Here is a 14488-nt window from a genome sequence, read left to right on the forward strand (position 1 = left end):
GTGATTTCATGGTTTATTTTACACATGGCAGAACAAAGTCTGCCTGAGAGAAAAGGCACAGTTCCAGGGTGTGAGAGCGACTCTTTCTGGACCTAAACAGACGACGTCTAACACAAGGGATTGCAGCTGAAAGTGCAAACTACAGTTCAACCTCGAAGAAAAAACTTAAAAGGTACATCAACAGGGTTTGGAAATACTACAAATCACAACGGACCATTTTCTGCTTAAACTCATAATAGTTGCCTGCATTTTCTCAGATGCTCAGCAACGTGTAATCTGCTCTTTCATATGCAGCCTTCTTTTAATAATATCAGTTAACCCCATCATTAGTGACCAATATGGTCCCTACTGTCATGATAATCTTGTAAATCGTGTATTCAAGTGCTGTAAAATGTGTTAATTCTCAATAACATCTTGAATATAGATGGTGATACACTGCACTCCTCCTGATTTTGTTCAAACCCCAAAAATATTTTCCCACAGCTCGAGGTTGATGCTCTTACAAAAAAAAATAAGCGGTGGGCCTGGAGGAAATTTGATTAGGGAATCTGGAGCCACTTTTAGAGCATGAACAAAGTCAGGGAGTGTGTCTCTGTGTGCTGCTTTTAGTGGAGTGGAAACTGACAGTTTTGGGAAACAGTCCGAAGTGGCGACTAACATCTGCTTGGCGGGCCACCAGAGTCGTCATCACGGGGGAATCGCTGCAGTTCATGTGCACGTTGACTCGACACACAAGAACAATCACACAGCGAGTGCCTTTAACAGTGTTAATGTGTCCGGGTGTGTTTTCACAGAGGAATGTTGGCGTGCTTCTTCCAGGGGTTGACTTGCTTTTTGCTGGCCAACACCTCCAGGTCTCTGCAGATCTTCCTGCGAGTACTCGACGGCTCGATGATGTCATCGACAAACCCTAAAACAAACATTTTGGATGGTTGAAGCGTGAAATGTGTTTGTTTGTGTTACGTGACAGTGGATTGTTGGGAAAGCTGTGAGGACATCGGGAGGTTTACCTCTCACGGCAGCTGGGAAGGGGTTGGCGAACTTTTCCACGTATTCGGCCTCGGCCTCCGCCTGGTTCTCCTTCCCTCTGAAGATGATCTGAACGGCACCCTGGGAAAAAACACAACAGAGAAACGGTTCTCACACAGTTTCGGATCAAACAAAGGGAGAAGGACACCGACAAACAACAGAAAGGTTTGTACCTTTGCACCCATAACGGCAACCTCAGCTGAGGGCCAGGCGTAGTTCACGTCTCCTCTCAGGTGTTTGGAGCTCATCACATCATAGGCTCCTCCATAAGCCTGATATACACACACACACCAAAACTTTAACAGTTACCAAAGCTCATATCATAACCAGGACCTCAGAACATTTAGCCTCATTGGACTGGGCCTTGGTCCACATGAGGTCGGTGTTTGACCTGGAAAGTGGTTTTTTTAAACCAGTATACACACAAAAACACACCTTTCTGGTTATGATGGTTATCTTTGGGACGGTGGCCTCTGCAAAAGCAAAGAGCAGTTTGGCTCCGTGTCTGATGATGCCTCCGTACTCCTGAGCAGTTCCTGTTGACCATCATCAGAGGGAGATCACATCAGTCACATTGGACAGTGGGTTTCAATGGAAAGAGAATTTCTGCTCCACACAATGTAAAAAATATTATTTCTGTATGTATGAGCATCTTATGTATTTTCCATGAGTTTACGGCTCAATCTTTTCCTACTTTTTTTGCAGGTGCATCGATCCTGCTGTTCATTAATAAGTGCACAGAGAGAGTCAGAGAGCAACATCTTCACCTGACTCAGATGTAAGTTAGAGTATGTCTGACAACCGGATTCCTTTGTGCATGTAAAGGCAGCCAGTGTAGTGGCACAGTGGGATTTTGGGGGGGATACCTGGCAGGAAGCCTGGAACATCCACAAAAGTGATGATGGGAATATTGAAGGCGTCACAGAAGCGTACGAAGCGGGCGCCTTTCACCGAGGAGTTGATGTCCAAACACCCTGATGCACAAGACAGAAATTAACCGACATTAAAGCACAACAGGAAAATGTAAAGAGCGACCCAGATGTGATCCGATCACCAAAACACACACATTTTAATGACAGGAGAAGAAGGTGTGTTCCTTGTTTTAAACTCACCAGAAGCCACTTTGGGCTGGTTACCCACAATGCCCACAGTGCGTCCGTTCATTCGGGCGAACCCCACCACGATGTTCTTGGCATAGCTGGGCATGATCTCATAGAAGTCTCTCTCATCCACGATCTGCACAGAGGCAATGATAAATGATAAAATATTTCTACCTGCAGAAAATACATGGGATGTAGTTGCAGTGTGTGTGTGTGTGTGTGTGTGTGTGTGTTTACATACTGACTGAATGATGTCCAGCATGTCATAGGCCTTGGTTGACTCAAACGGGACGATGTGGTCCAGTGAAGGTACCAGACGATCGCTGGAAAAACCGACAGAGGTATAAGACACGTTGGAAATAAAAAGATGTTCTCTGATGTTGATTGGTTGGTTGGTAAAAGCAGAGGTGAGGAGGATTGGTTCACCTGGGGTCGTGGCATTCCCTGATGGGGGCGGGGTCCTTGTTGCTGAGAGGCAGGAAGTTGAAGAACTCTCGCAGGTTGAGGAGGGCTTCCACGTCGTTCTCAAACGCGTGATGAGCGACGCCTGAGGAGAAGGGGACACAGATGAGCCACTGCCAGATTTACATGGATCGGCTTTCATTCACTTTTCCAGAATACAGCCACTGGAACATAACTGGGACCCCGGGGATGAGATCCACCTGCTGCTCCAGCTGAGTATTTACACAACAGCAGCCAGACACTGATTTAGGATGTGAAAACATAGCCACAGAACAAACTGAGGAGAGATAAAAGCTTGTACGTGCAAACTAACCAGAAACAGTGGTGTGTGTCCTGGCTCCACCGAGCTCCTCTTGAGTCACATCCTCGTTGGTGACGGACTTCACAACATCAGGTCCCGTGATGAACAGGTACGATGTGTCCTAAACACACACACAAACACACACATCAGAAACCGGCTTATTCGGAATACTTAAAAACATTGTCTTCTGTGGCTAAGATAAAATGAAATGTTTATTTGATTTAAAAAGCAGCTGGGGATTATGTGTTTCACTCTTTAATACCTTAACCATGAAAGTGAAATCTGTCAGAGCGGGGGAGTAGACAGCTCCTCCTGCACAGGGACCCATGATGAGGGAGATCTGAGGGACGACTCCAGAGGCCAACACATTCCTCTGGAAACAGAGAAGTCAGAAACATTCCCATAAGGCTCCAGATATGTGTATTTCAAAATTTTTAAAATGCAAGGTGCCGATTGTGGCAACTGCTTGAATCACAGAGACTCAGATGTTAAGGGTGATTTTAGACACTGAGTTTTCAAAACGACCCCACCAGGAATATATCTGCATATCCAGCCAGAGACTCCACCCCTTCCTGGATCCGAGCTCCTCCAGAGTCGTTCAGCCCGATGACCGGAGCTCCCACCATCATGGCCTGGTCCATGATCTGAGAGCAGGACGTGTAAACACAAGAATGTGAGGAACCACTGATGAGATGATACTCAGAGAGCAGAAAAAAGACTTACAAGTATAATGCCGCAGACACCTCACACCTAAGTGAAATACGAAATTTTATTTTTCTTACCTTACAGATCTTTTGTGCGTGAGCTCCAGACAAACTGCCGCCAAACACTGTGAAGTCCTGAGAGAAAACAGAAAGGGAGATAATAAAAATTACACCAGTGAAACAGCCGTTTAATATTTAATATTCCTACGATATATTTATTTATTGTACCTGACTGAACACATAGACCAGTCGGCCGTTGATCCGTCCTCGGCCTGTCACCACGCTGTCGCCCGGGAACTAAGAACAGAGGGAGAAAGAGAGAGAAATGGCTGAAACCAAAAAGTCATGACCTGCTACGAACTTTCTGGGGACCACGTGTGTTACGAGCTGTCACCTTGTTCCTGTCCTGCTCCATGCCGAAGTCAGAGCAGCGATGTTCCACAAACATGTCCGTCTCCACGAAGGACTCGGGGTCCAGCAGCAGCGCCACACGCTCCCTGGCTGTCAGCTTCCCCTGAAACACACACACATAGTTAGTACAGATTTACCTGAAAGAACACAACACTGCAGTCATGCAACATAACACAAAATCTGAAATTTGTGTCAAAGGCATTGTAATCAGGGCAGTTTCTTGGCAACTATTAATGAAGCAACACTTTCTCTCTTACACATTTAGAAACCTCTGCTCAGATTCTTTGCATTGCATTACATTGCATATTGCAATTTGACACCGTTCACTGTTTTGCTTTTTGCATTTTGAATTTCACTTTTTACTTAACTTTTTATATCTTTTGTCTTTTATATATTTTTATATAGATATGTTTATGTCTAAATAAATGCTACCTTGTATAAATATTAGAAAAAGTGAGTAAATAATAAGTAAATAGTGAGTAAACATATAGTTTTTTTATTATTAGTATTGTTTTTCTTATGTGTGGTGTATTTATTGTGTTTTAATGTTCATTGCATGCACCAATAACCAGAGCAAATTCCAGGTAGGTGTTAACATACTTGGCAATAAATACCTTCTGATTCTGATTTACCAGATATTAGTCTGAATATGTGTGAATTGTTGTTTTCTTTACCGTAGAACGATGCCTGTATATTTAAATACTTTATGTTTACATCAGGAGTGGGTCCTCTCTCCGGAGGCCGCCATGTTTTTTTTACAGTAGCCCAGACTGGACAAACTAAACACCTTTTGAGTTTCTATGACAATTGAAGGTGACCACAGGTTCTTTATAAGGTTTGGAAGAGGAGGGTGAGGTGAGGGGTGATCAGCTGCAACCTGCAACTTCACCACTAGATGTCACTGAATTCCACACACTCAACCTTTAAACCTGCAAATCTACAGCTTTAACTTGTAACTTTAACTAGCAGAGAATCGGTGCCATGCTCAAGGGCACTGCCAGCTGGATGTTGCATCCCATAACATCCCATAAGCAACACTAGAAAGTAGGTGAAGGTCACTTTTTACGTGTGTTTATGTAGTGGCGCTACAGCAGCAACCATTGACGCAAAGCCTGTGAGCCAGGCACTACACCTGTCAGCCACTCCAGCTGCCACAGTAATCACACCAGATAAACAACAACAACTTATTAATGCTTCAAAGTCAGAGTTTGTTTGTTTTACCTTCTTGTGCTGAGCATCTATTCTCGCCTGACCTCCACCGACCAGCGCCGCCTCTCGCTTCTGCTCGACCCGCTCCCTCACGGAGGGGAGCCCGGCCGAGTACCAGCGCCTGTCGGCCCGCAGGCACCGGGGCTGCTGCACCGAGGTTGCGGCGGCGACATGTTTCACCTGGAAGCCGCGGAGAGACGTCCGCAGCCCGGTCAACAGTCCGCAGCTGCTCCGAGCCACAGTGAAGGCCGCCATCTTTGCTGCTGCTTCTGCTGCGAGCGTGTGTGGGCCAATAGGAGAACACAGGGATGACAGGCGGACGTTTGAGCCAATAGCGAAAGGGGGGCGAGTCCTCTCAGCCAATCAGGGAGAAGGGATTTCCCATCCCCAGGCTGGTGGGCGGGGCCTGGAGGGGAACAGGTTTCCAGTGGTTCACGGAGGCCGCTCGTCTGAAAGTCACGGGGTGTCTCTGCCCTGCATTTGGTTTGTCAGGTGCAGCTGCAGCCAGACAGGCACTGGACTCGGCTTTCTCCGGACTTTCTCCGGAGGGGCTGAGTGTATGAACGCAAATATCCAAGTGAGAGCCTCCGGACTTGCTCCTGACTCTGTCCAGCCAGTCCCCTAGGGAAATATTTGAGTGTCTGAGTCCCCAGGACTCACCGCTTATTCACTGTGAGACATTTGTTTTCTATTTGATTGTTTCTTTGATTTAATTTTTATAATTAGAATTATTATAGTTAATGTTGTGGTGTTGGGAGTAAGGGCTGCCTGACAATGAAGAGTACATATTTCTGAATTTCCCTCGGGATTAATAAAGTATCCATCTATCTATCTATCTATCTATCTATCTATCTATCTATCTATCTATCTATCTATCTATCTATCTATCTATCTATCTATCTATCTATCTATCTATCTATCTATCTATCTATCTATCTATCTATCTATCTATCTATCTATCTATCCATCCATCCATCCATCCATCCATCCATCCATCCATCCATCCATCCATCCATCCATCCATCCATCCATCCATCCATCCATCCATCCATCCATCCATCCATCCATCCATCTATCTATCTATCTATCTATCTATCTATCTATCTATCTATCTATCTATCTATCTATCTATCTATCTATCTATCTATTAATTATTGTTAATAATGACACAAGCACACATGTATACAGGTGACGTTTACAGGAGATGGACAGAAATTCTTACCGATGTGAGTGACATGGTTTATAGAATATAAAACCTACATATCAGTATGGTGTTTTGCGTGCTAATATAATATAATATAATTTTATAGAATAAACAATGCAGCAAAGTGCATTAATGTTTACATTTTATGTGAAAATATAAATGTTACACATTTTCTTAATTTATTAGTAATAAAGTTGGTTGTATATTTGAGTTTTCTTTTCATTTAAAGTTATTTATGATAACTGCGATGGTTAAACTCTCATTGACATTTCATTTCTTTGCTGTAAGGTTTTGATGATGACATCTTAGGAATAAATAGATCATTTATTTAATATACAGTATATGTTTATTATTTATACTTATTTTTATTCGCTAGTTATTGTTGTTGATGATGCAGATTGTGATGATGTTGTTGATGAGGATGAGGATGATAATTATGATGATAATGATGTTGAAGATGAAGATGAAGATGAGGATGAGAATGAGGATAATGTCAATGATGATGAGGATGAAGATGATAATTATGATGATAATGATGTTGAAGATGAAGATGAGGATGAGGATAATGTCAATTATGATGAGGAAGAAGATGATAATTATGATGATAATGATGTTGAAGATGAGGATGAGGATGAGAATGAGGATAATGTCAATGATGATGACGATGAAGATGATAATTATGATGATAATGATGTTGAAGATGAAGATGAGGATGAGGATGAGAATGAGGATATGTCAATGATGATGAGGATGAAGATGATAATTATGATGATAATGATGTTGAAGATGAAGATGAGGATGAGGATGAGAATGATGATAATGTCAATGATGATGAGGATGAAGATGATAATTATGATGATAATGATGTTGAAGATGAAGATGAAGATGAAGATGAGGATGAGGATGAGGATAATGTCAATGATGATGAAGATGATAATTATGATGATAATAATGTTGAAGATGAAGATGAGAATGAGGATGAGAATGAGGATAATGTCAATGATGATGAGGATGAAGATGATAATTATGATGATAATGATGTTGAAGATGAAGATGAGGATGAGGATGAGGATGATATTAATATCAATGAGGATGAAGATGATAATTATGATGATGATGTTGAAGATGAAGATGAAGATGAAGATGAAGATGAAGATGATGATAATGTCAATAATGATGAGGATGAAGATGATAATTATGATGATGATGATGTTGAAGATGAAGATGAGGATGAGGATGAGGATGATATTAATATCAATGAGGATGAAGATGATAATTATGATGATGATGTTGAAGATGAAGATGAAGATGATGATAATGTCAATAATGATGAGGATGAAGATGATAATTATGATGATGATGTTGAAGATGAAGATAATGTCAATAATGATGAGGATGAAGATGATAATTATGATGATAATGATAATGTTGTTGAGGACGAAGATGAGGATGAAGATGAAGACTCAGATTCAGACTCAGGATTCAGATCAAACACAGTTTAACACAGAATGAAATAAAATAGTAGTTAAGTAAAGGAAGTGATCGCGGGCATGAGCCCTCGCGCACTACAGTAACCAGGGTAACTGGGGGGGGGAGTCTCGCGTGGTTACCGTGCTCGACGCGAGGGCTGGACGCGAGGACAAGTGGAGGATCGAGTGTTTGATGCACAGACAGATCTATGGTTTCATGCTGAACCACCAGCTCGCCATGTTCCGGTCTCCTCTCGTTAAGTCCCACAGCAGAACGAACCAGAACCGGAGGACTCCTCTGCGCCGCTTCCGCTTCCCTCCCGCGGCGCATTTATATGCCTGATTCTTCGGCTCGCTAATTTTGGGGGCTAGCCATGCTAACGCTAGTCGCTTAGCTTTGTTTACATCGAGTGCGCGCCTGTGATGTGTTAGCTGATTGCTAACCAGACACATTGGCTTGATCTGAGCAGCGGCTCTCGGCCCGGTCTGTCCCCGAGGAGCAAGCGGCCGTGCTGGGGGATCGAACACCGGCCCTATGGCCACACATCCACCCGCTCTGTGCCATAACGCTGGAATATTGCCTGTGAGCTAACGCTAGCTACAGAATGCTAACCCTTTTTGAAATCATGGCTCGGCTGATCGTTTGACTCGCCGCCGGATGTTGGGCACCGTGGGGGGGGATAATGTGACAACCCGGGGTCCGAATTCACTTCAACTTTTATTCGTGATCTGGTGAATAAGAGCCTTTGCGAGCCGGCGATGCTATCCGAGGCTAGCCGCTAGCCGGGGGCTACCAGTGTGCGCGGTTACCGCTTCACCATGTCCGCGGTGTGTTGTTGTGTGTGTTGTTGATTCGCATGTGTATACAATGACACACTGGGGCGAGTGATCGCTGCAGCGGCAGGTTCGGTTTGTGTGTCCTCCACCCGGCCCGGACCCACCGGAGCCAGTGGCTGGATCATCCCTTCTCTCCCCCACCCCCCTCCCGGGCCCTGGTTCCCCGGGGCTGCACCGCGATGAACCCGGTCAATGCAACCGCCCTGTACGTGTCCGCCAGCCGGGCCGTGCTGCAGTGTGACCCGCGGCGGCCTCACACCTTCGGGGAGATGTACACACTGCTGCCCTTCTTCCGGCAGTCCCTGGCATGCCTGGTCTGTGGTAAGCATCCTGCAAGCATCACTGTGTGTGTGTCTGTTTGAGTGTGTGTGTGTGTCTGTGTGTGTGTCAGCAACACGTAGCACCTGCTCCGATGCAACACTGGTTACCATCGCTCTCTCTCTCTCTCTCCGCTGCACTCATCTGAATTCATCGCTTTACTATTCACATGGACTGGAGTGTGCGTGCGAGCGTGCGTGTGCCCGAGGCAGGTGGACACGATCCGTCGTGCGCGCCGCCGCCGTCTCCCGTGGCAACCGAGGACGAGCCCCAGTCATCTGTCCTCTCCTGAAGACAGATGCCTCCTCTGTTGTTGTGCCTGCTGCAGAGCCATGTGTTTCCCTATTACTGTTGCTTATAAAATTGTGGGTTTTTTTTATTATTCTTGTGCATTTTTACACAATATTTAAGCAGCACCACAGGTGGGATGATGTAAGCAGGTGAAACCGACACAGTGAGAATATTAATTCAGCAGATTTACAAACGCACCAGCATCTAACTTAATGGATTTAAAATCAATCTGGATGGTTGATAAATGTTGTTTATCAGTCACTTCACAGAAAAGTAATTTATCAAGCAATCACTCCAACAGCTATCTGGTTGCTGAATCTCCCTTATGAGCATCTGCTTCCTATCTGTGAGCGTCATATCTGTTTGATTTCTGATATTTGAAGAAATCAATTGAAGCTCTGGTAAAGCATTTGTCATTGTTTGAGGAAATGAGGCGGGAGGTAATTACAACCGTTTCTAGAGAGGCCTGGTGGGGAATGGAAATGGCCTTAAATGACTCCAGTCCAGCGACATTATTGATTGTTTCAAATTTGCTTTGCATAAGTGCAAGGTGGATAAACAAGTGGATTAACACCTCCCTCTTGTTTTTCATCTCAGGTAAACTTCTCCAGGATCCGGTTTCTCCATCACATGCAGAGTGTCAGCATTACGTGTGCCTGGGCTGCAAAGGGCAGCAGATGCAGATCCGGCCGTCGTGCAGCCGCTGTAAGGACTACTCCTGCTTCCAGGAGAACAAGCAGCTCACCTTGCTGGTCCAGTGCTACAGGAAGCTCTGCCTTTATGTGACTCATTCACCGTTGCTGCAGTTGGTCAGCAGCCATGTGGAAGGATCTCCTGAGGTTATGGCCTTGTTAGAGGAAGTGCTTATGGCACACGAAGAGGATATAGAGACAGAGGACCCGAGCCTGGCGCAGGCGGACGTGAGTCCTTCTGCGCCTGAGTCACTCACCCCCACCGAGGCGCCACCTGCTCCTGCAGAGCTCTCGGCCGTGCCCCAGAGCTCCTTCTCTGACCCTCCCTGTTCCAATGGACCGCAGGAATGCAACGGAGAAGTGCTGGAGGATCTGAATCCCTCTTCTCCTGAGCTGGAAGTGTGTGAGCTGGTAGAGGAACAGCCACAGGGAGGCCTGCATGTCTCCAGTACTGGTTGTGGTGGTCTGGAACTGAGTCTGACCACTGGACCTTTAGCTCCGACTCAAGGCACCGTGTGCTCTCTCAGGGAAGGGCAGTCGGGCAGCAGAGAGCTGGAGGAGGGGGAGGTGCTGCTGCTCAGCGTGGAGGAGGTCTTACAGACTCTGGATCCCCTTCAGCCGGGCCGAGATCCCACCCACACACTTCCAGACAGGACGCACACTCATACACACATAGCCACGGACAGAACGCACACTCAAATGTACATACAGCTCGATGCTGCTCATAACTACACACAGATTCAGACAGACAGGACTAACGCTGTGGCGAGCCACGGTGCTCATACACTCACGCCCTCCTACGACCCTCCTCCAGCCCCGAAGCCCTCGCCTGTCCGCCCCAACCGCAAGCGCTCTCGTTCAGAGAGCGACCGGGAGAAGGTGAACCCCCTCCCCATCACCTCCATCCTACAGGGCTCGTCCTCACATCTACACACTCCAAACCCCTCTCACCCACCGCACACACCACCCCCCACGCCCTCCTTAACTGTACCAGCACACACGTACTCATCCCTTCCCAACGGGGCGCCTCCCAAGCCCAGCCGCCCTGCCCCCATCCACAGTAAAGGTGCCAGGAAGCACGTGGATCCCGCCCACAAGAAGCCGCACGCCAAGGCCCGCAGCGGCGGAGGCTCCAAGACCAAGGACCGGAGCAAAGACCAGCGGCTGATGTCCGGCTGCCTGGTCCCCCCCGCTCCCGCCAGGCCTCCGTACAAGAAGCCGGTGGAGAAGAAGGGCTGCAAGTGTGGCAGGGCCACGCAGAACCCGTCTGTGTTGACCTGCAGGGGGCAGCGCTGTCCCTGTTACTCAAACCGCAAGGTGAGACACTGATCACTGACTATCAAATCATTTAATGGTTTTTATTGACAGCTATTTAATCAGCCTTTCAGAATGGAAAGCAACATTATGAGATTGAATATAGATTGTTGTTATAATCATTTTATGTAGTGTTAGTAAACACTGTGGTATTTTTAGGATGAACCTTCATAAAATAGTTTGTTGCCAAGATTAGATTAGATTAGATTAGATTCAACTTTATTGTCATTGCACAGTACAAGTACATATGCAACGAAATGCAGTATAGCGTCTAACCAGAAGTGCAAAAAAAGGCAGTAAAGTGCAGAGTATTGTGCATATATTGCAGAGTATTGTGCATATTAATGCAGAGTATTGTGCATATTAAAGTGAAAATGTAATAAATAGGAACTGTACAGTAGAAATATATATGGAATATAACAGTATTAACAGGAATTGTAAGATATAAGGACGATGAATACACTATGAGCAGGCTAAAAATATAAATATGAATACACTATAGGCAGGATAATACAGTATAAAACAGTATAAAAAAACAAAGTAACAGTCAGTTCAATGTATGAATGATCAAATTTTCAGTGGTTGGAGGAGGGGGTGTGGCAGTCCAAGCCAGGGTAACTGACACTTATAAACATACTACAAATTATACAACTATTATCTGACCTGTCTTTAAGCTTTGTGTCTAATGTGTCTAATGTTTTTTTTATTTTGATACATCATCATGGGGACGTACATTCATCATGATTGGGAAAAGAGACCTGTATCTAAATTGCTCATTTGTCTGGACTACATTCTTTAAGATACTTCCTTGCAGCTCTTATGTGACATTAGTGTGATGCAGATCTCCTCACCTTCTCCCTCTCACCTCTCAGGCCTGCCTGGATTGTATCTGCAGAGGTTGCCAGAACTCCTACATGGCCAACGGTGAGAAGAAGCTGGAGGCCTTCGCCGTGCCGGAGAAAGCACTGGAGCAGACGCGGCTCACGCTCGGCATCAACCTCACCAGCATCACGGCGGCCGCGGCGCTCCGCAACCCGCCGACCTCCAGCATACGAGCGAACACCCTCCTCAACGTGGCCACGGCGACGGGAACCCCGGTGACCACGGCCTTCCTGTCCCCGAGCCCCCCGCAAGAGCCCAACTACGAGGACAGCCTGGAGCTGCTGATCGGATGAGAGGCTGGGACTCCAGAAACGGACAGCTCTGTGCTGAATGAATGTGACGGCTGAACTTTGTGTCTGACAGACAAACCCCGTACCTCCCAGCCTCCGCAGGGGGGGGCAATCTAAGGCAGCTATGGGTCTGTCCTGTCCTGTAACCTGCTCTTCTTCTGTGTTGGAAAATGCTGAGTAGTAAGACTAGCATGGGTGTGCCAAAGCCTCCTGTATTGTGCCTGTTTGCCGGTGTGTGTTGTTGCCTGTCTGTAGTTTAACACTTATACTCGGTTCCACGGCTGTTCTGTAACTTCAGAGGTGCTTTTTTTTTTTGTTTATGTACCACAGACATACTGTTAGAGGCAATAGGAACCCATACCAGGTTTTGTGTTTTCTGTGTGTGCGTGCATGCATGAGTGCGTGTGTTGGTGCGTACTGGCATCAAAGCCTGCATCATCATATCTCAGTTACTTGTCACAGCATTTTTTCCACGAGTATTACTCTGTGTATGTTTTCAAGAAATGCATCTTTGGCATCAGGACGGCCCTTACTAATCCTCAACCATGTGCGTGTTCACACTTTAAGCGGTGAATGATTCTTGTGACTAATCAATGGAGAACTTCTCACATACGACTGTATGCCTTTTTCTATCTCATCAACCTACTCGATCCAAGTACTGTCGGCTGTTTAATGAAATTGTCTTAATGAACTTGACTGATGCAGGCGTTGTACGGGCAGCGAGATAATGTCAAAGCACTTGGCTGGCTCCACGGTTTCTCTGTATGTTTGTATGAGTGTGTGTGTCTGTGTGAGTGTGTGTGTATGCTCCTGCTGAGATTTACTGTAACGTCAATGGGGGTTGCGGATGGTCGGCTCTGAGCACTTAGTCTAATTGATTGGCACGATTACAACTAAAACCATTCTTGGTTACCATAGCAATAGGGGCACCAATAAGGAGTCTCCGGGCTCTCCTGTAAACATGCAGTCGTTTACAGTATCGCCATTAGTCGACTGTAACTGTCTTCTAAAAAAAGATTACACCGTCATGTGTTGATTGTGTGTATGTGTGTGTTTAGATAAACTGAAGCCATAGGTTGTCATTAACAACACAAAATATATTCAGCGTATCCATCTCGCCCCACAGTTGTATGTGTCGTGACTGATAAGAGACCAACTCAGAGACTATTTTTGATACCAAGTGTTTGAGATTTGGTACCACTGTCTGTGTATGTATGTATGTATGTATGTGTGTGTGTGTAGATATGTGTGTGTGCGTTTTGGTTAAAGCACCTTGAAGCCCTCCTATAACCCACGAGGCTGTGTGTCATCTGTGTTTGTGTTTACAGTCTCAGCTGTAAGTACCACATGTTGTTCAGTTCAGTTATGGCGACCAAAAACAGACTGAAGGAGAGAGAGAGAGAGAGGACTCAGGCTGACCAAACTAACACCGTGGTTCTCCGTTCACAGAACAGGAAGTAGCAGGTGGATTACAGTGTGATCGGCTAATATGATCTATCCTCCTGCGGCGTGTGTGTATGTTTCAAAATGTATTTCTTTTGGGCATTACTTGAACCCTGATTAGTTTTTGGTATTGTTTCTTTTTTTTTCTTTTTTTTTAAATGTAAAAACTCTTGTTTGAGGAGTGACTCTTATTATTGCTGAAACATTCACTGCCATAATATGGAAACATGTAATACAACATGATTAAATGATAGTTTTTTACTTTTTCAGTTTTGTGTCGTTATTTGTGTAGAGGGGGAATCTGACTTTAATGAACCTGATTGTGTAATAATATGAACTGCAGTGGTACCTTACACTTCAAAAAATATAAGAAATTTGAATCTGAAGCTTGAGTAAAAAAGTTGAATTTAGTAAAAAAAAGAAATTGGGGGTTGGGGGGAGAAATTTCAGATTAAAAGTTGGCAAGAAAATTATATTTTATACAACATGACATGTGAGGCTGATGGGGCGGTACAGGCCAAGTCGGGATGAT

At 45.3% G+C, this 14488-nt stretch overlaps 2 protein-coding genes across 2 annotated transcripts; one reads left to right on the forward strand and one right to left on the reverse strand.

Annotated features, from left to right (window-relative positions):
* On the reverse strand, positions 1–5479 carry pccb (propionyl-CoA carboxylase subunit beta). Its single transcript, XM_061082364.1, has 15 exons — positions 5229–5479; positions 3991–4110; positions 3825–3893; positions 3675–3731; positions 3423–3536; positions 3155–3265; positions 2905–3013; positions 2556–2676; positions 2371–2452; positions 2142–2265; positions 1896–2003; positions 1465–1565; positions 1203–1301; positions 1011–1110; positions 1–910 (listed from the first exon to the last, which is right to left on the reverse strand). The coding sequence occupies exons 1-15, from the start codon at positions 5469–5471 to the stop codon at positions 789–791; spliced, it is 1680 nt and encodes a 559-aa protein (XP_060938347.1). The 5' UTR covers positions 5472–5479; the 3' UTR covers positions 1–788.
* Positions 5480–8064: 2585 nt separating this feature from the next.
* msl2a (MSL complex subunit 2a) lies at positions 8065–14222 on the forward strand. Its single transcript, XM_061082767.1, has 3 exons — positions 8065–9047; positions 9933–11344; positions 12214–14222. Exons 1-3 carry the CDS (start codon positions 8906–8908, stop codon positions 12514–12516), a joined length of 1857 nt encoding a protein of 618 aa, XP_060938750.1. The 5' UTR covers positions 8065–8905; the 3' UTR covers positions 12517–14222.
* Positions 14223–14488: the final 266 nt, after the last annotated feature.

Source organism: Limanda limanda, chromosome 12 (genome assembly GCF_963576545.1).
Source record: "Limanda limanda chromosome 12, fLimLim1.1, whole genome shotgun sequence".
Taxonomy (NCBI): domain Eukaryota; kingdom Metazoa; phylum Chordata; class Actinopteri; order Pleuronectiformes; family Pleuronectidae; genus Limanda; species Limanda limanda.

Excerpts from the sequence above, each read along its gene's own strand:
- pccb (XM_061082364.1), bottom strand. The coding sequence starts at position 5,471 with ATGGCGGCCTTCACTGTGGCTCGGAGCAGCTGCGGACTGTTGACCGGG. Across the intron at positions 2,004-2,141 it reads CCAGCCCAAAGTGGCTTCTG|GGTGTTTGGACATCAACTCC; the intron begins GTGAGTTTAAAA and ends CTTGTGCATCAG. Across the intron at positions 1,111-1,202 it reads TTGCCGTTATGGGTGCAAAG|GGTGCCGTTCAGATCATCTT; the intron begins GTACAAACCTTT and ends GTTTTTTCCCAG.
- msl2a (XM_061082767.1), top strand. The coding sequence starts at position 8,906 with ATGAACCCGGTCAATGCAACCGCCCTGTACGTGTCCGCCAGCCGGGCC. Across the intron at positions 9,048-9,932 it reads CCTGGCATGCCTGGTCTGTG|GTAAACTTCTCCAGGATCCG; the intron begins GTAAGCATCCTG and ends TTTTCATCTCAG. Across the intron at positions 11,345-12,213 it reads CCTGTTACTCAAACCGCAAG|GCCTGCCTGGATTGTATCTG; the intron begins GTGAGACACTGA and ends CTCACCTCTCAG.